This window comes from Helianthus annuus, chromosome 4, assembly GCF_002127325.2.
Source record: "Helianthus annuus cultivar XRQ/B chromosome 4, HanXRQr2.0-SUNRISE, whole genome shotgun sequence".
NCBI classification, from domain to species: Eukaryota; Viridiplantae; Streptophyta; class Magnoliopsida; order Asterales; family Asteraceae; genus Helianthus; species Helianthus annuus.
The window spans coordinates 168,651,191-168,675,711 of record NC_035436.2 but is presented as its reverse complement, the minus strand read 5'-3'; the positions used below and the strand labels follow the sequence as shown (position 1 = coordinate 168,675,711).

The following is a 24,521-nucleotide window of genomic DNA, read 5'->3' as shown; positions in this document are numbered from 1 at the left end:
GTGAGGTCGACAATTGGAGGAACAAAAGAGGCATTGAAAACATCGACAAAGCACAAGGAAGGCGATCATTCATTCGTTACCTCGAACAAACAAATGAAACGCAGTGACAAATCAAAGTAAATAAGTCATAATAATGTATCACCGAAGACATGCTCGCCTATAAGTGAACACTCACCCCAAGAGTTCCCAGGTAAGAGTGACTGGTCCGATAATGCGGATTTGTACGAACACTCTAGCCTTAGACAGAAAACTCAGGGTACAGGCATTCACTCTTCCAGTTTGCACGTGTTCACATTATTTAGACCCAAACTTTGACGAGATTTTGAAAATTCAGAAGGCACTTAAGCCAAAATGGATCAAACCGGAAGGGTTCAAAACCATATAACAAAGGGTTCAAAACCTTATAACAGAAGGTTCAAAACCTAGTAATCAATCATCCAAGGATAGATGATTAATTTTCGAAGCGGATTCGTTATTGTGTTCTCGTTGTGGTTATCACCTAAGGATAGGTGACGGTATTGTTTTAAAATCTAAACACAAGTAAACTTGTGTTAGGGTTCTAAAGTTATAGTCTAGGTCAAAGCAATGATAATAACCTAATTCCCTATAACCATTGGCTCTGATACCAACTCTTCTGTCACACCCCAGCCGCGTTAAAACAACAAACCGCGGCGGAAACGCCAGGGAGTGAGGCGACAGAATTATTGTTCCACAACCATGGTAGTTAAAAGTTTTGTTTTATTGAAATATTATGAAATGTTCATTGTCATTAAACCAAACAAACAAACTACATATTGTTTATAATTGTTTTTAAGTCACTAAGGCCTTGTCCAGATCCTAAGTAAACTCGCTTCCTAGCAATCAACATCAAGCAACACCACTTGAAACATATGTAAAAATAAAGTCAGCAAAGAAATGCTGGCGAGTACATAGGTTTTGTGGGAGTATCGGATTCATAGCTCGTTTATATGTTGCAGTACTTCGTTAGACTACAAGAGTCAAAATACAAACCTCGTTTTGAAAAGTGTATTGCAACATAATTAACCAACTCAAATCAAATTGGTTATAGTTTATAAAATCTCGTAGCCATGACTCTTAACTCAAAAATATTTGTTTTAGTATAACAACTTGTAAACATCTCGTAAAAACTCGTTAATAAAACTCGTATGGTTTATATTGTTTCAAAAACCTCGTTGTGTGATTTCGTTTCAAAATCGTTTCCCCGGTGAACTAAATAATGACACGCAATGTAATATGATAGAAGCACTTATATATAAGATGTACCAGCGGCGTATCTACCATGATTCTATCATACTACACCCGTCCCATTATCTAATCACTACCCAAAACCAATCGTTTAATTCGTTTAACTCGTTTCAAATCGTGTATCTCGTTTCAAATCGTTTAACTCGTCCCAAAATCGTATTCGTTTTAATAGTGAAACTACTTTTGGTCGTCTTGTTAACAACATTCAAACGTTCGTGACTCATCAACTCGTTTCTCGTTTCGTATTAACAAACCACCAAAGGGTAAGTTAACAATCATCAGGTTCGGTCGTTACCTACATAACCCCCACACATAACCATGGGTGTAGTCTGATAACGGGATTTGTCAGATCCTATGGTACCATAACCTAATACTGGTCGGCTCGGCCAAAGCTAATGAATGTCATTCGTTATGTAATCACAACCAACAAGTCTTGTTCACCTTATTGAAATCGTTATTAGTTTAGTATAAACCATCGTTTTTGAAATTATCGTTTAAACCTTGAAATTCGTTTTGTACATATGAATCACCCCAAAACAATTGAAAACAGTAAAATAGGGGAACTATGTACTCACATTGAAGTGCAAAGTATCCTCAATCTAGAGAACTCAATAAGCTCAATCAAACCAAGGAAACTCAAGCAGCACCTAGTAATCGGATCACTAGTCAAACAAAAGATGCCTAAATCGGAAGATCAGAAAGAATGAGGTCTTGTAAACCAAATGAGTGTAGGAACTCATGTGATATGGTTTAACAAAGCCTACATTCTAAATCGGAACCTAACCTAAGTGCTTTCGACCCATCGCGACCCATTAAGGTAACTTACGCTACTTTAACGCGTCGTGCGCGCAAACGCGCGTTCGAGATGTCTAACTAGTCCTATGACAAGTATTATATGCCTAAACATGTTTAAATAGGTTGCATAATCAGTTTAGGTGACAAAAGTTAGGTTACATATGCTTAATGTCCAATTATGCATGAAAACGGCATTTTGGTAATTTACCTAAGGCATATAATCTACCTATCATACAACTACTTAAACTCGGTGACCATAAGGTATAACCTCGGAAGGTTATTCACTATGCAACTATGGTCACTAACCATGCTTGGTCGGATCCTAAAGATCGACCAAACGGGTCGAGTTCGAAAGTCTAAGCGGTGGTTTAGACCGCTCGACTTACGACTCTAAACAAGCACTAACTATTAGTGACGAGTTAAACATGTCAAAGCATGTTTAACCTACTGATTTGGTATCAAAACAAAGCGTTTTGATACCTAGTAGTAGTTCCGTTGCAAAATGCGTGCTAAAACGCATTTTGACCGAAACTTTGACTCGTCACTACACCTAGTCAACGTGGTAATCAATTGGTATAGTCACTAAGGACTATAACCAACGTGATTACGCTCACGTTGCGAAGTTTAAACGAACTTCTCGTTGACCAACTCGTGGTCAAAGCTGAAAGTCAAACTATATTTGACTTTCAAACTAGGAAAGCAATAAAAAGAATGAAAGAATACTCACAATGGGTCCTTGCTATCTTTTCTACAAGAAAACCAAGTTCCCAAGAAGATTAGAAAACTCCAAACACTATGGGGAGCTCTCCAAATCAATGTAGAGATGAGAAGGAGTGAATGAGCAAAGAAACAAGTGAAGGTGCTTGGCTATTTATAGTTGTGGCAACTTCACAAGATCAAGACACATGGATTGTGTAGCCTCCAAGCAATGATCATGTCCATACAAGTGTTAGGAGCAGATTCAAAGCCTTGGGGAAGAGATAACTTGGCTACCACACAAAGATTTTACAAGAACATCCCCTAAAGAATCAAACAGCAGCAAAAATCAATTTTCTGGTCGCTGGGCCTGCTTTACGGACCGCAAAGGGTCCCTTACGGTCCGTAAGGACCATGCTGCAGATCAGCAACTTTCAGAAATTGACAGTTTGGCCCCTGAGCTTGTTTCGACGTGTTTTGGCACTTCTAACACCCATCAAGCCCATTTTTAAGCTCCATAATGAAGTTAAAGTATGGGGAACATGAAACATGCTCAAAAATATGTCGGATGTTGGTTCGTTTGATCGTACGATCGCGTTGTTCGGTTAATTACGACGAAAGTCGTAACGAACGCGTGTATGATCCAAAATGCGCTATGAATGGCGTTTTTGCGTTCCAATCACTAAAATAAAATATTTTAATGATTACATAAATTTATGGATGTCCGGATATAATCAGAACGTAAGATATGCGTGAAAATGCAAACTTGTGCACTTTTTGACGCTTTTAGTCCCTGAAAGATCAAATAAGCATGTTTTCGCACACCGAACCCTTCAAAGCTTATTTATAAGCTATGTTTAGGTTATTTATGGTATGTTTAGCTTATGATCAAGTTCCGGACTGTTCGACATCATACGAATCGGTATAGTTTCGCAGTTTGACACAAATAGTCCCTGTAAGCGAATAAACTTGATTTCGACACACCAAACCATCCAAAACTTGTTTCTAAGTTATGTGAAGGTTATTTAAGGTATGTTAAGCATGTTTCACTATCCCGGAGTGTTTGTCGCGTTTAACTGATTGCGTTCACACACCAGTTTGCGTATAACTTTCCAGAAAGCGATTTAAAGCTTGAAATCGAATCGGATCGAATTGTAAAATCATCAAACACATAAAACACATATAATAACACCAAAGCACATTGTATTATAAATAATTAACATTGTTTCGCATTGTTCATCGATTAAAGAGCACAGTTGTCTCAGTCTCCCCTACTTTAGGAAATTTCGTCCCGAAATTTTTACTAAAGGAAACTTGTGAGAACAATTGCGGATATTTCGTCTTCATTTGGTCCTCACGTTCCCAAGTAAACTATGGGCCACGTTTGGACTCCCAATGAACATTGACTAATTTAATCCGTTTGTTCATCAACTGTTTGAATGTATAGTCCATTATCTCCACAGGTTTCTCGACAAAGTGTATCGTTTCATCGATTTGGATCTCGTCGAGAGGAATGTGAAGATCAGTGTCAGCTAAATACTTTCGCAAATTGGACACGTGAAAAGTCGGATGAATATTTCCAAGCTCTGGAAGTCGCTCTAGTCGCCAGGCAACCTTTCTAACTCTTTCAATAATCTTAAATGGTCCAATCGTATCGCGGTGCAAGTTTTCCTTTCCTTCCAAATCTCACAACTCCTTTCCAAGGTGACACCTTCAGTAGGACATGGTCTCCGACTTGAAATTCTAAGGGCTTGCGTCGTAAATCCGCATAACTCTTTTGACGGCTTCTAGCTGTCACAATATTATCGCGAATTTTCTTGATTTTGTCTGTCGTTTCTAGAATGAGTTCAGGTCCAGTAAGCTGAACCTCACCGATCTCATTCCAACAAACAGGTGAACGACATTTTCGACCGTAAAGAGCTTCGAATGGTGCCATATTAATGCTAGCATGATAACTATTGTTGTAAGAGAACTCGATCAATGAGAATCCCAATTACCACCAAAGTCGATCACGCATGCTCTAAGCATATCCTCCAGAGTTTGAATCGTCCTCTCGGATTGTCCATCTGTTTGGGGATGATAATCAGTGCTTAGATTTAGTTGGGTTCCCATAGCAGATTGCATGGTTCTCCAAAAATGAGATGAAAATCAAGCATCACGATCGGAAATGATATCCAAAGGAATACCATGTCATGATACAATCTCATCAACATAAATCTTTGCAAATTTATCAGCAGATAGATCCTCGCGAATCACAAACTTAGAGAAGTTCGTAATGAAACGACGATAATAACCAACGAGACAAAGAAAAGAACGAACTTCTGTGGGTGTCGTAGGTGTATTCCAATCCTTAATTGTTGCAATTTTGGATGAATACCCTGCTTGTTGACTATATGTCCCAAGAACTGAACTTCTTTAAGCCAGAATTCACACTTGGAGAATTTAGCAAAAAGTTGTTCCTTCTTTAGGAGTTCGAGAGTCAAACGAAGGTGTTGCTCGTGGTTGGTTCGAGACTTCGAATAAATAAGAATATCATCGATGAACACAATGATGAACTTGTCTAAATAAGGTTTACAGACCCTATTCATTAAGTCCATAAAGATAGCTGGAGCATTTGTCAAACCAAAGGCATGACAGTAAACTCATAGTGTCCATATCTCGTGTGGAATGCAGTTTTGGGAATATCTTCTTCGTATACACGAAGTTGATGATACCCAGAACATAGATCGATCTTGGAAAAACAGGTAGCACCTTGCAGCTGATCAAAGAGATCATCGATTCGGGGTAGGGATATCGATTCTTGATGGTAAGCTTATCAAGCTCACGATAATCGATACACATTCGAAAAGATCGTTTAAGGTTTTTAAGGAAGATCACAAGTGATCATGGAAATGACAAAACCACACGAGCAGTTTGTCTTTGTGTTGACATTACAAAGTTGCATCAAACATTCATACAATTGTAGTAGTTTAAAATAAAATCACAAATTTTATTTATATAACAACCGCATTGTCTTTAAATGTTAAAAGATAACAACCAAAAGAAATACAAAATACTAATTGTTTATAGCTGCATCATCGATCGCCTCGTTGATGTTAAACACTCGTCCACGAGCGGGATTCACATTCACGTTCGCGTTCAGATTTGGGTTAACATTCGCATTCGCGTTTACCAATCTCGGGCAATTATTGCGGAAATGACCCATTTCTCCGCAATTGAAACACGAACCAGGTGGGAATCTCGTAGCATTCCCTTGAGCTTGTGCTGGAACCTGGGCAGCCTGATTTTGACCAAAACGACAAGTATTGGCCAAATGCCCAAGCCTACCACACGTAGCGCACTGTTTACAGGCTTGTTGGGCAACATGGTGACCATTACATCGAGTGCAGTGAGGTGCGGTACCAGCATATGCTTTCTTCGTAGGAGGTTGAGTCGGTGGGTTCTGAGCAGTTTGATTGGTGACATCGAAGTTTTGGGAAGCCTTGCGCTTCCTTGACTTTTTCGAAGACTCACCCTGCTGCTTACCCTTACCCTTTTCCTTATCAGAATCAGTTGACTCCTTTTTGTCACCCTTGCGGGTGAGTTTACCCTTCCTGACTTGGGACACAGTCAGGGTAGCAGACAACTCGATTGCTTGTCGAACTGTAGTAGGATTAACGCCAGTCAGGATGTCCTGAATGGAATCGGGTAAACCATCGATATACCTCTCGATTGCCTTATCCAACGGGGTAACCATCGTGGGACACAACAAACTAAGCTCCTCAAATCGATCCGTATAGGCACGGTGTTCTCCCTCGACTTGTTTCCAATCGTCAAATTCTCGTTCCAACACTCGAATCTCGTGTCGAGGACAGAACTCTCTCATCATGAGAGCTCGGAGCTCTTCCCAAGTTTGTGCTAGTGCTACTTCGGCACCCCTATCACGCATCACTCCGTTCCACCATGTAAGAGCTCGCTTCTCAAACACGCTTGAAGCAAACTCAACTTTGCGCGCATTCGAACATTGCACATGTCTGAATGTGCTCTCGATACTCTCAAATCATTGCAGGAGTGCGGTTGCTCCTTGTGACCCAGAAAACTTAAGCGGCTTCGCAGAATTGAAATTCTTGAAATTACACGGTGCATTGTTGTTGTTATTATTGTTATTGTTGTATAACTCGTGGATTTGGGTCACAATGCCTGGAAGTACAGCAGCCATTTGCTGAGAGATAAGGGCTGCGACTTCCTCAACAGTAAAAGTTTGAGCATCACGTCGAGGAGGCATTGTCTAAAAAGGAAACATGGGAAACGAGTGAGGTCGACAATTGGAGGAACAAAAGAGGCATTGAAAACATCGACAAATCACAAGGAAGGCGATCATTCGTTCGTTACCTCGAACAAACAAATGAAACGCAGTGACAAATCAAAGTAAATAAGTCATAATAATGTATCACCGAAGACATGCTCGCCTATAAGTGAACACTCACCCCAAGAGTTCCAAGGTAAGAGTGACTGGTCCGATAATGCGGATTTGTACGAACACTCTAGCCTTAGACAGAAAACTCAGGGTACAGGCATTCACTCTTCCAGTTTGCACGTGTTCACATTATTTAGACCCAAACTTTGACGAGATTTTGAAAATTCAGAAGGCACTTAAGCCAAAATGGATCAAACCGGAAGGGTTCAAAACCATATAACAAAGGGTTCAAAACCTTATAACTGAAGGTTCAAAACCTAGTAATCAATCATCCAAGGATAGATGATTAATTTTCGAAGCGGATTCGTTATTGTGTTCTCGTTGTGGTTATCACCTAAGGATAGGTGACGGTATTGTTTTAAAATCTAAACACAAGTAAACTTGTGTTAGGGTTCTAAAGTTATAGTCTAGGTCAAAGCAATGCTAATAACCTAATTCCCTATAACCATTGGCTCTGATACCAACTCTTCTGTCACACCCCAGCCGCGTTAAAACAACAAACCGCGGCGGAAACGCCGGGGAGTGAGGCGAAGAATTATTGTTCCACAACCATGGTAGTTAAAAGTTTTGTTTTATTGAAATATTATGAAATGTTCATTGTCATTAAACCAAACAAACAAACTACATATTGTTTATAATTATTTTTAAGTCACTAAGGCCTTGTCCAGATCCTAAGTAAACTCGCTTCCTAGCAATCAACATCAAGCAACACCACCTGAAACATATGTAAAAATAAAGTCAGCAAAGAAATGCTGGCGAGTACATAGGTTTTGTGGGAGTATCGGATTCATAGCTCGTTTATATGTTGCAGTACTTCGTTAGACTACAAGAGTCAAAATACAAACCTCGTTTTGAAAAGTGTATTGCAACATAATTAACCAACTCAAATCAAATTGGTTATAGTTTATAAAATCTCGTAGCCATGACTCTTAACTCAAAAATATTTGTTTTAGTATAACAACTTGTAAACATCTCGTAAAAACTCGTTAATAAAACTCGTATGGTTTATATTGTTTCAAAAACCTCGTTGTGTGATTTCGTTTCAAAATCGTTTCCCCGGTGAACTAAATAATGACATGCAATGTAATATGATAGAAGCACTTATATATAAGATGTACCAGCGGCGTATCTACCATGATTCTATCATACTACACCCGTCCCATTATCTAATCACTACCCAAAACCAATCGTTTAATTCGTTTAACTCGTTTCAAATCGTGTATCTCGTTTCAAATCGTTTAACTCGTCCCAAAATCGTATTCGTTTTAATAGTGAAACTACTTTTGGTCGTCTCGTTAACAACATTCAAACCTTCGTGACTCATCAACTCGTTTCTCGTTTCGTATTAACAAACCACCAAAGGGTAAGTTAACAATCGTCAGGTTCGGTCGTTACCTACATAACCCCCACACATAACCATGGGTGTAGTCTGATAACGGGATTTGTCAGATCCTATGGTACCATAACCTAATATTGGTCGGCTCGGCCAAAGCTAATGAATGTCATTCGTTATGTAATCACAACCAACAAGTCTTGTTCACCTTATTGAAATCGTTATTAGTTTAGTATAAACCATCGTTTTTGAAATTATCGTTTAAACCTTGAAATTCGTTTTGTACATATGAATCACCCCAAAACAATTGAAAACAGTAAAATAGGGGAACTATGTACTCACATTGAAGTGCAAAGTATCCTCAATCTAGAGAACTCAATAAGCTCAATCAAACCAAGGAAACTCAAGCAGCACCTAGTAATCGGATCACTAGTCAAACAAAAGACGCCTAAATCGGAAGATCGGAAAGAATGAGGTCTTGTAAACCAAATGAGTGTAGGAACTCATGTGATATGGTTTAACAAAGCCTACATTCTAAATCGGAACCTAACCTAAGTGCTTTCGACCCATTGCGACCCATTAAGGTAACTTACGCTACTTTAACGCGTCGTGCGCGCAAACGCGCGTTCGAGACGTCTAACTAGTCCTATGACAAGTATTATATGCCTAAACATGTTTAAATAGGTTGCATAATCAGTTTAGGTGACAAAAGTTAGGTTACATATGCTTAAAGTCCAATTATGCATGAAAAGGGCATTTTGGTAATTTACCTAAGGCATATAATCTACCTATCATACAACTACTTAAACTCGGTGACCATAAGGTATAACCTCGGAAGGTTATTCCCTATGCAACTATGGTCACTAACCATGCTTGGTCGGATCCGAAAGATCGACCAAACGGGTCGAGTTCGAAAGTCTAAGCGGTGGTTTAGACCGCTCGACTTACGACTCTAAACAAGCACTAACTATTAGTGACGAGTTAAACATGTCAAAGCATGTTTAACCTACTGATTTGGTATCAAAACGAAGCGTTTTGATACCTAGTAGTAGTTCCGTTGCAAAATGCGTGCTAAAACGCATTTTGACCGAAACTTTGACTCGTCACTACACCTAGTCAACGTGGTAATCAATTGGTATAGTCACTAAGGACTATAACCAACGTGATTACGCTCACGTTGCGAAGTTCAAACGAACTTCTCGTTGACCAACTCGTGGTCAAAGCTGAAAGTCAAACTATATTTGACTTTCAAACTAGGAAAGCAATAAAAAGAATGAAAGAATACTCACAATGGGTCCTTGCTATCTTTTCTACAAGAAAACCAAGTTCCCAAGAAGATTAGAAAACTCCAAACACTATGGGGAGCTCTCCAAATCAGATGTAGAGATGAGAAGGAGTGAATGAGCAAAGAAACAAGTGAAGGTGCTTGGCTATTTATAGTTGTGGCAACTTCACAAGATCAAGACACATGGATTGTGTAGCCTCCAAGCAATGATCATGTCCATACAAGTGTTAGGAGCAGATTCAAAGCCTTGGGGAAGAGATAACTTGGCTACCACACAAAGATTTTACAAGAACATCCCCTAAAGAATCAAACAGCAGCAAAAATCAATTTTCTGGTCGCTGGGCCTGCTTTACGGACCGCAAAGGGTCCCTTACGGTCCGTAAGGACCATGCTGCAGATCAGCAACTTTCAGAAATTGACAGTTTGGCCCCTGAGCTTGTTTCGACGTGTTTTGGCACTTCTAACACCCGTCAAGCCCATTTTAAGCTCCATAATGAAGTTAAAGTATGGGGAACATGAAACATGCTCAAAAATATGTCGGATGTTGGTTCGTTTGATCGTACGATCGCGTTGTTCGGTTAATTACGACGGAAGTCGTAACGAACGCGTGTATGATCCAAAATGCGCTATGAATGGCGTTTTTGCGTTCCAATCACTAAAATAAAATATTTTAATGATTACATAAATTTATGGATGTCCGGATATAATCAGAACGTAAGATATGCGCGAAAATGCAAACTTGTGCACTTTTTGACGCTTTTAGTCCCTGAAAGATCAAATAAGCATGTTTTCGCACACCGAACCCTTCAAAGCTTATTTATAAGCTATGTTTAGGTTATTTATGGTATGTTTAGCTTATGATAAAGTTCTGAACTGTTCGACATCATACGAATCGGTATAGTTTCGCAGTTCGACACAAATAGTCCCTGTAAGCGAATAAACTTGATTTCGACACACCAAACCATCCAAAACTTATTTCTAGGTTATGTGAAGGTTATTTAAGGTATGTTAAGCCTGTTTCACTATCCCGGAGTGTTTGTCGCGTTTAACTTATTGCGTTCACACACCAGTTTGCGTATAACTTTCTAGAAAGCAATTTAAAGCTTGAAATCGAATCGGATCGAATTGTTAAATCATCAAACACATAAGACACATATAATAACACCAAAGCACATTGTATTATAAATAATTAACGTTGTTTCGCATTGTTCATCGATTAAAGAGCACAGTTGTCACATTATGACCTTTAACTTATCTTATATTTTAATGTTTGTAGTTTTTAGTATATTTAACATATTAATATTTGAACACTTTTTATTGTTTTTTATTTATAATTACATTGTGATGGTGATTAAACGTAAATGATTTGATTGTCATTAAAAAGAAAAAATTATGTAAATGGTGAAGATGATAGATTAGAGAGAAAATACATGTTATTAAGTTATGAATTTACTAATAATGCAATAGCTGACGTGTTACGTGTGGTGTTATTAAGTTAAGACACTTTACAATTTCTTTATATGCATCGTTATCATGATAAAAGTATGCATTGCTCTCTCTTCATCAAAGAATTAAAAACGTTGTAATTTCATCGACTATATCCTGGACATCCATTTGCTTTTGATGTCCTATGACTTTATGACACATTGACACCTATAGAATTACTATTACAACTATATGTATTGGCGCTTGAAGGTTAAAGTTGGTTTAGCTGTATAATGCCCCATAATGCCTTGCAATCATTACCCAATTATTGTTTTTTAGAAAAATAACACAAATAATATTATTATGGTAGAGTTGGAAATTTCTTATTGGCCATTTAAAAGTCAAGGAAGCGTTTTCATAAACACGCATAGGTTTTTTTGATCGAATCTCGCCCGGGGGCGGGGAAACTTCATGTCACTTCGCCTTTCCACTACGGATGATCTTAAATACTTCGATTATGAATAGTTGGGAAAATTGATAGTCGTCTTTCATTGAAAAAAATAAACATATATAGATAAAGTGTCAACAATATTTTAAATGATTTCTCTCTCACTTATGAGCCTTATACACCACACTATGATACCATGTTCGATAGAGACTTATGAAGTTAGGTTTATAACATAAACCCTTTTAATATCTCATATTTATCATACTTGGATTATAGGATTAACTAGCGGGATTACCCGCGCTCTGCAATGAACTTTCGGTCTGTATTGGTTTCGTTTGGTATGGTACGGTACTGATACTCGATATAATAACCGAAAAAGTTATGCTTAAGAAGATATCGGCACGTGTTTTACATCGATCGAAACCATAAAAATGAATGTTGATACTGATGTTGTTCAGCCAATATTGGTTCGGTTTGTAACGCTACCGTTACCGTACCAACACCCGCTATAGCTTGTAGTATCAAGAAGTACTCTATTGTAATATCATACTTCCACGTCAAGAAAACCATTAAACAACAACTTAGTGCTAGCGATGTTGTTTAGATGGTAGTTGTTGGGTTCCTCTTGGTAAAAAAATAAACTATATTTGACCATTTCGAATAAAACTTTAATCAAACCGTAGATTAAATAAGTACATCCAAACGCTATATTGGGGAAAAAGCAAAAGACGTCACTTTACAAAATAAATAAAAAGTAAAGTACAATTCAGAAAGTAAAATTTATAACTGAATGTAGATAAAAATAAGCACGTCATAACGTCGTACTCAAAATTTTACCATATCTTAAAAGCTATAAGCGAAAACAAAATAAACTTCAAGTGTCGTATCACAACTCTATTAAAGTTTAGTGCTGAATGTAGATAAAAATAAGCACATCATAACGCCGTACTCAAAATTTTATCATATCTTAAAAGCTATAAGCGAAAACCAAATAAACTTCAAGTGTCGTATCACAACTCTATTAAAGTTTAGTGCTAGAAACATATATTAGCTAGAAAATAACTATTAAACTTCAGGGGCCTTATGGTAACTCTATTAAAGTTTAAAGTAGAAACGTAAAGATGCGGGAGGGCGCAAATGGAACAAATTCATTAAAAGACAAAAAAAACACCATTTACCCCTTGCTAAAATGTATATAGGTATAATAACGGTATGGTGACAAGTCGAGTCGGTGTAGTAATACTCAATGGTTCTATTACACAAATAGTGTATGGTATAACTCAAAAATTAAAGAGGTGCTTTATATTGATAGAAAACCAGAAAAATGAATACCGATATCGGTTCCGATAACATCGATACTGACTGATGTTGTTGGTCGGCACCGACTTAGTCTGTCACTGTATGAGTGTATGTACCATTATTTCGAATACAACTCCGTTTTAAATAAAATTTATATTCCAAATGTCGAGGAAATTTAACTCACTCGCGTATTTAGTTTTTATAAAAAAAATACCTAACGAACAGAAATTGTAAGGAAAAATATAATTATTCAATTAAAATAATACATTACATATAATATTGAAATATAAAATAAATGAAAATCAAAACAATTTTAATTGGATCTAAGAAAAGGTAAAAATTACAATCTTTATGAAAATTACAATTGTAATATACTACTTCTAATAAAGCAAAACCAACTTATGCTACATGGCATTTGCTTAAACCATTACTTGCCACATGGCATCCTTTTATTCTATTCTGAATCAATTTGAGCGCTTAAACAAAAACACGCTCTCCTCTTTCGTATTCACAAACCCTAATATACTGTCTCCGCTCTTTTTTCACCCGCTTCCTTTAAACCCTAATTTCAGTTTCATATCCTGCCTCTTTCCATCGTCTATCTCTTTCTTGTATGTTCAATCCTTCATCTACCTAACCCTAATCACTATCCCATTCCATCTGCTACATATTTTGCTTCTATTATACAAAATAATACAGTCAAGAAGCACTGCTCTCCGTTCACTCACGCCGTTTGATTCGTCAGCTAAAACATCTCATGAGAGAAAGACCACTGATGAGGATCATCGTTGTTGTTGATGTTAGGTTTAGCGAAGGATTGCCGCCGATCCTTACGGCACTGGAGGTTTTGGAAACTCGATGAGTGCTTGGAGTTGATTTCGAAGTCGATTAAGAACTCTAAGCTGTTAGTGTTATCTTCTTGTGAGGGTTTCTGATGGACTTGCTACTATTGCCACCAATTGCAGGTAAAATTTCGGTCACTGTATTGATCTATTTTTGTGATAGTTTGAATTTGTTATTGGGAGTTGATTTTGAATGGTGACGATTGTGATTAGAACATTCGTTATTGGGGAATTAGGATTACATTTGAGATTTCTAATAGTTGCTGCTATTGACAACTATGACCCAGGACTCTGAATCTATATATTTATCCAGCATTCGGCAGTGCAAAGGCATGTGAGCAGCATAGGAGATGTTCACTTGAATGACAACAGTAGCATGTAACGCTAAAAAATCCCATTGATCATTATCACTAAAAATGTTTGCACATCTTTGAAAAAAAAGGCAAATACTTCACAGGTGCCTTTCTACACAAAACAATTCACCAGTCACCACCAAAAAGGAAATGAAATTTTTGTACACAACATAACACAAATTCTACAAAACTTTCTAAATTGCATTACACTCACACATTGCACTACATGATATGTGTTCACTATGACTAAGCCAGTTAACCGTTGAGAAAATTAAGTGCTATGAGTTTTTCAGATGCGCAACAGGCTACTGCTAACGCATAATCTATGTTCAGTGGTCGACAGACAGTTGCCTACAAGCAACTCTTTTTCAAGCAATCATACAGGACCAAACATCCTTTTTACAACAAACCAGTTACTCTTACTTGGGTCTTTTACTCTCAAAACCATAGAGCCATTTAGAGACCCGCTTTGGTGACAAACTGATCTAGCCCCTATCTAATTCAAAGCCCAAGTCATACAGTTCATACAAATATGCAATCCATTCAGACGTAAACATCACATATAGTTATATATCTTACTCGAATTTCTTAAATCAAAAGAATGCCATCAAGAAACATTTATCCTCATGTCTTTAACAATTCCTCATCCTAAATACATACCTAGGACTTCGAATCTTAATATTCATCCAGATTTCTGCAGTCTGAAGGCATGTAAGTTGCCTAGAACATGTTGGCTTGAAAGATAAAGTGGCATGAAAACCATGTAAGTGACAGAACCAATTCCTATAAAGGGTAACACCTTTGCATATTTAACTTCACTAATATGCACGGCTACTTACTGTTGAATTCCAAACGCAGGGTGATGGGATAGAGGTTGTAGGGAAGGCTGCTCAGGTTGAGTATTTTGACTCCATTATACGGTTACAAGCATGTTACAAGGTATCTAGATACGTTTGCACCAAGGCACGAGATTTTATGGCTACTGTAAACCATTCCGCATCACTCATCATTGGTAAAAAGGCACGCTTCATATCCATCAAAGGTCCAGAAATACCTATATTTTGCTTTAGTTTTACGCGTTATGAGATGCTTAACAACGGAGTTAAGAACAACAAACTGCTAACAGGTACATTTAACTACTATATACATCAGTTAATAAACATATAAACATTTGTTAAAGTATTTACAAAATACTTACAGATATTACATCGGCCGTGTTGACAATAACTACTTAATGTCAACTACAACAAACAAGATTTTGAGAAAGGTCGCCATGACAGATGAATGGTATGAATCCATCCGGTACATTTGTGATTCACACACTTTATTTCTAATGTCCTAAATTCAACATCTTTAAATAAGAAAAACAAAGTTGAAATTATTTTGTGGCTAGAGATGATACACCTCATTGGGGAGGAAGTAGTAGCGGGAGACATAGTGTCAATCATGTGCACACAAATCTCCAACCACTATGGTATGCATTCGTAGTTTAAAAGTTTAAAAGCTGCGTGCTTCTACAATAACTTATATGTCGGTTGTGAATTCTATGAAACAGGTCTGATGCAGTTAGAGTCGACACACCTGACCACTGCTGCTATTAACCTAGAATGCCCACGGCCCCACACATCGCTGATAAGATAGCTGGGTTAGCGGTTAGCCAGTCAATACATTTTGAATATAGAACATGTCCTATAAATGAATAGTTGAATACAACATTTTATAAATATTTGGGTTTTTTGGGTTTTTTCAAAGAATTATATAAGGGCGTTGTTTGGGGGTTTTTTGGGCCTTTATATTGGCTTTTGGGGCACTTCTTTTTGGGGGTTCTCACTGTATAATAGGTAGTTCCGGGTAGATTTTTGGGGGTTGTTTTTTGACGGTTCATGTAGAATTTGGGCGGGTTAATTAAAGCCTAGAATACATTACATGTTTTTACCAGCGACAATTGTTTGGGGCGTTGGGCCATCCTGAAACCGCCCAGAATCTATGTTCACACCGCCCAAACTGAGTATTAAATTCCTTTCCTGTCAGGTTGAAAGCGCTTCCGCCCTCAGATGAAGCAGATGACAACGATCCACTGATCATACTACTAGATCTGAAATCACCAACTAGGCTAAAGCATCGGGTAACTGCCGTATTTCAAAATATAAATCATCCTTTAATGTGGCCTTTTTAAAAAAAATTATGAAGATTTGACTTATCTGCTTTTGAAATTCTATTCTGACATTCCCTAATTATCTTTTGGCCAACACCAGACTATATATAAGCGGGTAGCTTCTTACGAGGACTCTAAAGATTTCAACAGAGATGTGAGGTAAGTTTACATAGCTTTGGAAATTAAAATTTTCTAACATCTGAAGTTGGATTATTTGACATGCCTGTTGATAACTAACAATAACTGTTGATTGGCTTGAAGGCAACTTCTTGCCCCTGTTTAGCTGGGAGGGCAGCAATTTCATGGGTTGTTTTTTATTCGTTATGATCATCATAAATTTTAATTCAAGTATGGTTTTAGGGTTGTTTTAGTTTTATACATTTAGAATATGACCAGTTGATTGTTAAATTTGTCTTTCTTGACCAAAGACTCAAAAAACACTTTGTTTTAGGCTTGCTTTAATTATTGCTTATGTTAATTTTGTACCTGTAACTGCATCGGTATATAATGGTTTGTGATGGATATACTTTTTGTTACTCAAAGTACGGATGGAGTAGTCACATTTACAAGTGTCGGTTGAAGTAATATACTACAAATACCCACGTACGCGTAGTTTAGTGTTTAGCTTTATGTTTAGAGTAATAAACCACTATTTGCAGGGAAGTGGATTTGAAAAACTTTTTACTTTTTAGTACGCGTAACTTACTTCTAAAGCCTCAGTAATACAAGTGTTCTTTTTGTTCATTATGATTGCTTATGATCTAACTTTTACTATTATTTTTGAAAGTCGAGTCATTTGATTGTGAGGTAGGCAATGGTTTATAAATATATTGATTTTTATTATTATTCTTTTTTTTTTTTGCAAAAATAAGGTGCGTTTTATGCTTTAGGATAAATAGTAGCTTGCGTTAATGCTATTTCTATGACCTCTACTATTTACATGGTTTGTTGTGTATAGATCAAAATGGTTAACCTGGCGTTCAATACCTCAAGCTTTCTATTCGTAATTATTGGTAAGGGGTCAAAACGGGGACACGTTGAACTTAGTATATTTTTAGTATTGGTTACAAGCCAAAATATACAAGGTTATTCACCCGAGGCCTGAAAACGCCCAAAAATGCAATTTTTTGGCGCTTCTTGGGTTTACTCGAGGTGTTAAGTGAAAAAAGCGATGGCCCTTGCGCACAGTTACGCTTTTTAAGGACAAGATTGTTATGTTTTTGGGGATTATTGTTTGTTTTTGTGGATGTGAAGTAATGTGTTTGTGCTTTTTGGTAGTCCTTAGGTAATTTGTGCGATTTGCAGTACTTAACAACAGGTTTAGTGTTGAATTATGTGAATTTTATTGGAATTATTGAGTTTGCGTAGTGTTTCTGTGGAATCTTCAAGTTCTATGATGATGTAACACTACCCGTAGTTAATTTGTTTTCATAGCAATAAAAGTTGGTTCATATAAATATCTTTGAACAATATGCTAAGTTATGTTGTGTGTGTGTGTGTGTGTGTTTTTTTTTTTGTAATTTTGCACTCTGTGACTTAAATTCCGAAGGAACAGTTTCACTGCAATGATTGTGGAATTTGTAGGTTAGTAAGGAAAAAAGTGATATTGTTTGTGAATCTGTATATATATGATTGTTCTTTAATATAGGCTGATGACAAAGTGTAAATGACTACAGAGCTTGTGGTACGAATTTCTTCCATTGCGAAAAGTGTGGAACATGCTCATTCTTTCATGGGGTATTCTGGTCTTTTTTAACTTTCATATCACCAATTTTTTATACATGTGTTGTCACTTTTCATAACCACTAAAATGAACTTATGATCCAATTTGACATGTTCGTATCTTATGTGTTTTTTTTGAAGTCTATCGTGAAGCAAATATAAGCTGAACCCCTTTGACTGGTGTCATAGGAAGGCAGATTCTGACGAGAACTTTTGGTTATGGAAGATCATGTATTGTATGATTTTCTAGGGCCTGCAAGAGATGAAAATGAATAACATGGGAGGCTATTTTCAGAGCGATTTAATATACTTTTTTTTCACGGAACAATGTATTTTTTTTAAATAGTCTTCTTTTAAGTAATCAGATGTACTTACAGTCTCTTTTATTGTTTTATATCACTTTCCGATTGATTTTGTTTGAATTACCAGATTGGATCCGTATGCTCTAATAAGATGGGAAAAACAGGGTTTATCCAATGGTGATGAATGGGTTTTCAAATACATCGGGAAAAGAAGGTAAGTTCTCAATTTCAAAGGGATAGATGAAACATTGATGGTATTCAAGTTAAGAACTAAAAGCTCTAAGGATCGGATACAATCTTTTGGATATTAGTAATTTTGGGTTTTATGTTCATGCTTTTTTTACTTGGATTTTATATATAACATGATGAAGTTTGTATCCACTGCTAAATCTTTTGAGTTTAATATTTTGCTGCAAGCTATGGCTACTGTAGTGACTTGGGGTGGGGAAGGACATGTGGGTTTGGGAGTTGCGTTGTAAAAGGGGTTTTTTCGGTCAGAAACGTAAAGAAGCAAGCCTTAATTCTTAACCCAGACTAAGAGTGTTTTCAGTGTTTCTAGAATAATTGGGTACCAAAGAAGGTCGGAATTGTGGCATGGTGAGTGGAACTGAATAGGCTCCCGACGTGCGACTCGCCGAGAAGAAGGATCATCCCAGTTCAAGACGAGATGTGTCCGTTATGTTGGAAAGCCCCTGAATCTGTAGAACATGTATTTAATTCGTGTCGGTTGGGGTAAGGTGGTTGCGTGTATCATGAATCATCTTCTCGAGCAGCATAAGGCGATAATCGGATCAAAGAAGGTTTAAAAAGATTTTAGTGGGATCTTGCAAACGGCTTTTTGATGCCTCTGGAAGATGAGAAACGCGGCTGTTTTTTAGAACAAACAGGGTACAATAACAACCATCATTGAGGAGGTGAAGGTAATGAGGTTTTCATGAGTCAAATTTTGAGCATGCGCAAGAGCTTTAACGTGGAAGATGTGGCGTAGGTTTGATCTTAGCTGTATAGGGTGATGTTTTGTGGTCTGTTTGATTTTTTAGCTATTGTTCTTGGTGTATATATGGGGTGTAAGTTTGTAAGTTTGTAATCTGCAACTTGCAGATGATGAAATAAAAGTTTAGTTGGCCGTTAGAAAAACATGATGAACTTTGCAATGCTTAACTATGTTTCTAAACTGTTATCATTTCAATAGTTTTCAATGTTTAAAAGGTGTCAAGCATATTTATCATTCTTGCAACAGTGGTTTTATTTGTTCGTATTTTATAATTTGGAAAGTCCTAGAACAAAAATGATGATCTACATGGGCTTCAATTCCAGTAGATATTCTATGTTTGTGTTAAGCCACCCGCGAAACTCGCGGGATCTTAGACTAGTATAGTTAATATAAAAATATCAATGCTTGAAAAATAAATGTGAAACATAAGAAAGGAAGATGTTCACTTTACGAATTAAAACACATGCTTAAGTTTTGTTGATAGATATTACGTTACGTTTACGTAGTAATGGTGTAGCTAAAACTTCCAAGTAATTACATCGAATTTGGTCGAGGTGTGCTAAGCATGGTATCCAGTGTAAATGGATCGCAGATGTGGAAGAAAACGATTGGTGCAATCCTCCAAATTACAATGTGGCAGATATAGAAGGTAAGAAACGAGGAGTTTAATAATCATGTCATTCCGATTATAAAAACGGTGGAAGAAATAAAAGCTCTATCTTTTTTATGGATCAAAGCAAGGTCGAAGAAGGAGTTTAATATAAGAGATATAATACTTTGATTGTTGTTTGTATTTCCTTTTGCTTGTAATTTGTATTTTTTTGGGGTTTCACAGCCGATACTGGCCCTCGTTCTATAATCATAGAATTTTCGCCGTTCAGAAAAAATTTATTGGTCTGACGTAGCATTCGTTGGCGCACGGCTATGTTGGAGATCTAAGGCTAAAAGGTGTAGTTATGACCCTCATTACCCTCCACATAGGAGTTATGTCACTCACCTCTAATCCATCATCCAAAACCACTACACTCAGGGTGTGGTGGTCACTCACCTCTAATCCATCATCCAAAACCACTACACTCAGGGTGTGGTCATGACAAAAACCACTATTCCCTTTATTTTTTTATATATTTTTGTCTCAAAATCATCAAATGGGGGGGTCATCGTAAACGTGGTTCAATCTACGCAAACCACCATCAATCAAGGAAAGGGCAGTTGTGACACCTGTGCCTCTGTGACTATCAAACAAATACTAAATCAATGAAATATTGTGTTTCATACTTGGGATTTGTATAAATATGTGTATCATTTGCACATATCAATTCTTGTTCGATTTCGAGCTTTAAATAGCTTTCTGGAAGGTTATACACGAACTAATGCATCAATATAACCAGTTTAATGCAACAAACACTTCGGAACAGCGACATAGGCTTAAAATACCTTAAATAACCTTTACATAACTTAGAAATAAGTTTGGAGGGTTTCGTATGCCGAAATCAAGTTTAATCGATCACAGGGACTAATTTCAACAAACTGCGAAAGTATGCCGATTCGTACTGTGACGAACATTCTGGAACTTGATCATAAGTTAAATATGCCCTAAATATCCTTTACATGGCATGATAAAATCCCATTCGTGGGGTAATTTTGGATCGTTTTTCGCGTCCGTTCGTGTTTCGTCGTAATTAACCGAACAACGCAACCGTACGACCAAACGAACCGACATCTGACATATTTTTGAGCATATTTTAAGTTCTCTTTACTTTAACTTCATTTTAGAGCCTTGAAATGAGGTTAATGGGGTTTAAACGCATTGAAAATGGCTCAAAAGTATTGTAGGGACCAAACCTGTCAATTATTGAAACTTTCTGGGAGCTGGCACATGGTGGCGCTGCGCCACCACTACATGGCTTTGCCGTGGCGCGAAGCCACGGCCTCATCTGGGCAGAAACTTCATTTTGACAAACAGGTTGAACTTGGGGGTCTTTTGTGTAACTTTTCTCAATACCGTGTGATGGTTTTGGGCACCCCTAGTATTCCAAAACCATGTACCTTATGTGTAAGGTCCCGATTGAAGCTCGTTTATCGAGGAATGATCCTAACGGTTGTGGATTCCCTATAAATACCCACTTAGAGTTCACTTGTTTCTCACACATTTGCTCTCAATTTCTTCTCTAAGTTGAAGCTCTCCTTGTGAAGCTTCATACCTGAGAAATTTTGAGTTCAAATCTTCATACCTTTGACCCTTTGTAAGTTTTTTTTTTCATGCTTGTTATCATTTTTCAAGCGTGAAAGTCAAACACTGTTTGACTTTCTGCTTTGACCAGTCTATGGTAAACACGAGGTTCGTTTGAACTTCGCAATGTGAGCGTAATCACGATGGTTATAGTCCCTTGTGACTATACCTACTGATTACCACGTTGATTAGGTGTAGTGACGAGTCATAGTTTCGGTCAAAATACGCGTCTATGCGTATTTTGCAACCAAACTATTCTTGGGTATCAAAACCGTATGTTTTGATATCAAACTTATTTTCAAACCTTGTTAAACATGTCTTAACATGTTTATCTCGTCACTTTTAGATTAGTGCTTGTATAGGGTCGTAAGATAAGCGGTCTAAACAACCGCTTAAACTTTCAAACCCGACCCGTTTGGTCGATCTTTAGGATCCGACCAAGCATGTTTAGTGACCATAGTTGTATAGGGAATAACCTTCCGAGGTTATACCTTATGGTCACTTCGTTTAGTTAGTTGTATGATAGATAATTATATGCCTTAGGTAAAATGACCAAAATGCCCTTTTTATGCATAATTGGATTTTAAGCATATGTAACTCAAACTTTTATCACTTAACTGATTATGCAACATATTTAAACATGTTTAGGCATATAATACTTGTCATAGGACTAGTTAAGCATTCCGAACGCGTTTTACGCAAACGACGCGTTAAAGTAGCATAAGCTACCTAAACGGGTCGTGATGGGTCGTAAGCACTTAGGTTAGGTTTCGATTTAGAATGTAGGATTTGTTAAACCATATTACATGAGTTCCTATACTCATTTGGTTTACGAAATCTCATTCTATCCGATCCTCCGAGTAGGTCCGTTTATTAACATAGTTGCCTATATTAGGTGCCGTTTGATTTCCGTGATCCCTCTAGCTTTGCTTGGTTGTTATTCAAGACTTCTAAGCATCCTCAGGTGAGTACATAGTTCCCCTCTTTTACCGTTTTAAACCGTTTTGGGGTGATTCATATGTGCTAAATGTTTTCGAGTCTTTTAAACAAATGTTGTGGTTTATATTACTATTTGATCTATGTGAACCGTTTGTAACTGTTTGATTATGTGAACCGTTTAGTACTGTTCGAACCGTTGGGTTAGGAAAGTGATTAGGTAACGGGGCGGGTGTAATGTGTTAAAAGCATGGTGGATACGCCGCTGGTACTTCCTATATATAAGTGCTTTTAACACATTATATATCGTTGTGTTATCTAGATCACTTGGGCAAGGTTATCAAAACAAAGTTATATTACAAGGTTTTTCCAACAATATAAACCATTCGAGTTTTATTTCAAAAACGATTAACAATCTGGGTTTTACTTAAACAAATGTTTTGAGTTAAGATTCATGGCATTGAGGTTTTATAAATAATAACAAATCTGTTTTGACTTCGTTATTTCAAGTCACAATATAAACATTTTACAAAACTAAGTTTTCTAATATCGAATAAAAAAGTTGTTTGAGTTATTTCAGAAGGTAAAACGAGCCATGAATCTGATACTCACATAAAACCTATGTACTCGCCGACATTTTTATGCTGACGTATTTTCACGTATGTTTCAGGTACCATAGTTGATGATGTTTGATGATGATATTGGTGTATGCTCACATAGGAATGGACGAGGCCTTAGTGACTTAATAACAATGGAAGTCTATTTGTTCATGTTTTGTTTCTAATTTCAATACAATGTAATACATTTAATTCAATAAAACGAAACTATTTAATCCATGGTTGTGAAACAATGATTCTGTTACGACACTCCCCGACGTTTCCGCCACGTTTTGTTGTTTTACGTGGTCGGGGTGTGACAGAAAAGTTGGTATCAGAGCTCATGGTTATAGGGAATTAGGTTATTAGTAATGCTTTGACCTAGTCTATAACCTTCCTAGGACCCTAACACAAGATTCCTGTATTTAGATCTTAAAACAATAACGTCACTTATCCTTAGGTGACAACCACAACAAGAACACAACTTTCGAATCCGCTTTGAAAACCAATAATCTGCTCTAGGATGATTTATTATAAGGTTTTGAACCTTCAAAGTTTTCAAAATCCCGTCAGAGTTTGGGTCTTATAATGTGAACACGTGCAATCTGGAAGGGTGGACGCTTGTACTCTGAGTTTTCTGTCTAAGGCTAGAGTGTTCGTACAAATCCACATAATCGGACCAGTCATTCTTACCTGGAACTCTTGGGGTGAGTGTCCACTTATAGGCTAAAGCATGTCTTCGCGATACATTAATAGGACCCACTTACTTTGATTAGTCACCGTCTCATTTGTTTGCCTTAGGTAACAAACAAATGACCGTAATTTTTACGCGGTGTCATCCTGTTTTGATTATCCGATAACATCTCGCTTGCCTCCTCCCATGCCTTCAATTATCTTCAAGATGCCTCTTCATTGCAACAACACTCAAGTATCCGAACCAGGTGCTACAATTGCCCAACAAATAGGCGTCATACTCCAGAGGACCGTTGATTTAGCTAACACCATGACTCGCCTCAGGGATGAAGCCGTACAAAGGGACCGCTTTTTGGTGCAATCAATGTAACCGTCATCATCCAAATCAAATACCCTGCTTCAAATGTACCCACTGTGGACATTGGGGATATTTGGTTAACATGTGCCGCTTTGCAATCCAAAGCAAAGCTGTTGCAAATCCTGCTGCTGCTCAACCTCCAAATTCTACTTCATATGTCGCCTTGGCATATCTAGCACCTCAACCTCATGAACCTTCTACCTTGTGTATCGACTTAAGCACGCCTAGTGCAAGGTTTCGAAACACCTCTCGTTACACAAATTCCAAAATCCATATAGGATCTTTCTATCCACATAATTAGATCCTTATGGATGATTATCGCTCATCGGAGTCC

At 37.3% G+C, this 24,521-nt stretch overlaps 1 protein-coding gene across 21 annotated transcripts; it reads left to right on the top strand.

Annotated features, from left to right (window-relative positions):
- The first annotated feature begins 13,476 nt into the window (after positions 1-13,476).
- On the top strand, positions 13,477-19,566 carry LOC110936933. 21 transcript variants are annotated; one of them, XR_004890521.1, is made up of 10 exons: positions 13,477-13,968; positions 14,133-14,961; positions 15,057-15,324; positions 15,399-15,485; positions 15,592-15,672; positions 15,754-15,850; positions 16,230-16,323; positions 16,454-16,512; positions 18,505-18,591; positions 18,937-19,516. XR_004890521.1 is itself a non-coding variant. In XM_022179340.2 (6 exons), exons 2-6 carry the CDS (start codon positions 15,806-15,808, stop codon positions 18,986-18,988), a joined length of 339 nt encoding a protein of 112 aa, XP_022035032.1. In that variant the 5' UTR covers positions 15,554-15,672; positions 15,754-15,805; the 3' UTR covers positions 18,989-19,516. The 21 variants fall into 21 exon arrangements, 1 of the variants encoding a protein (XP_022035032.1); XR_004890520.1 differs by adding an exon at positions 18,030-18,090 and having other exon boundaries at positions 18,505-19,516; XR_004890513.1 differs by adding an exon at positions 18,030-18,090 and having other exon boundaries at positions 18,217-19,516.
- The last annotated feature ends 4,955 nt before the right edge of the window (positions 19,567-24,521 follow it).

Excerpts from the sequence above, each read along its gene's own strand:
- LOC110936933 (XM_022179340.2), top strand. The coding sequence starts at position 15,806 with ATGCCCACGGCCCCACACATCGCTGATAAGATAGCTGG. Across the intron at positions 15,844-16,229 it reads ATCGCTGATAAGATAGCTGG|GTTGAAAGCGCTTCCGCCCT; the intron begins GTTAGCGGTTAG and ends CTTTCCTGTCAG. Across the intron at positions 16,513-18,504 it reads GATTTCAACAGAGATGTGAG|ATTGGATCCGTATGCTCTAA; the intron begins GTAAGTTTACAT and ends TTGAATTACCAG.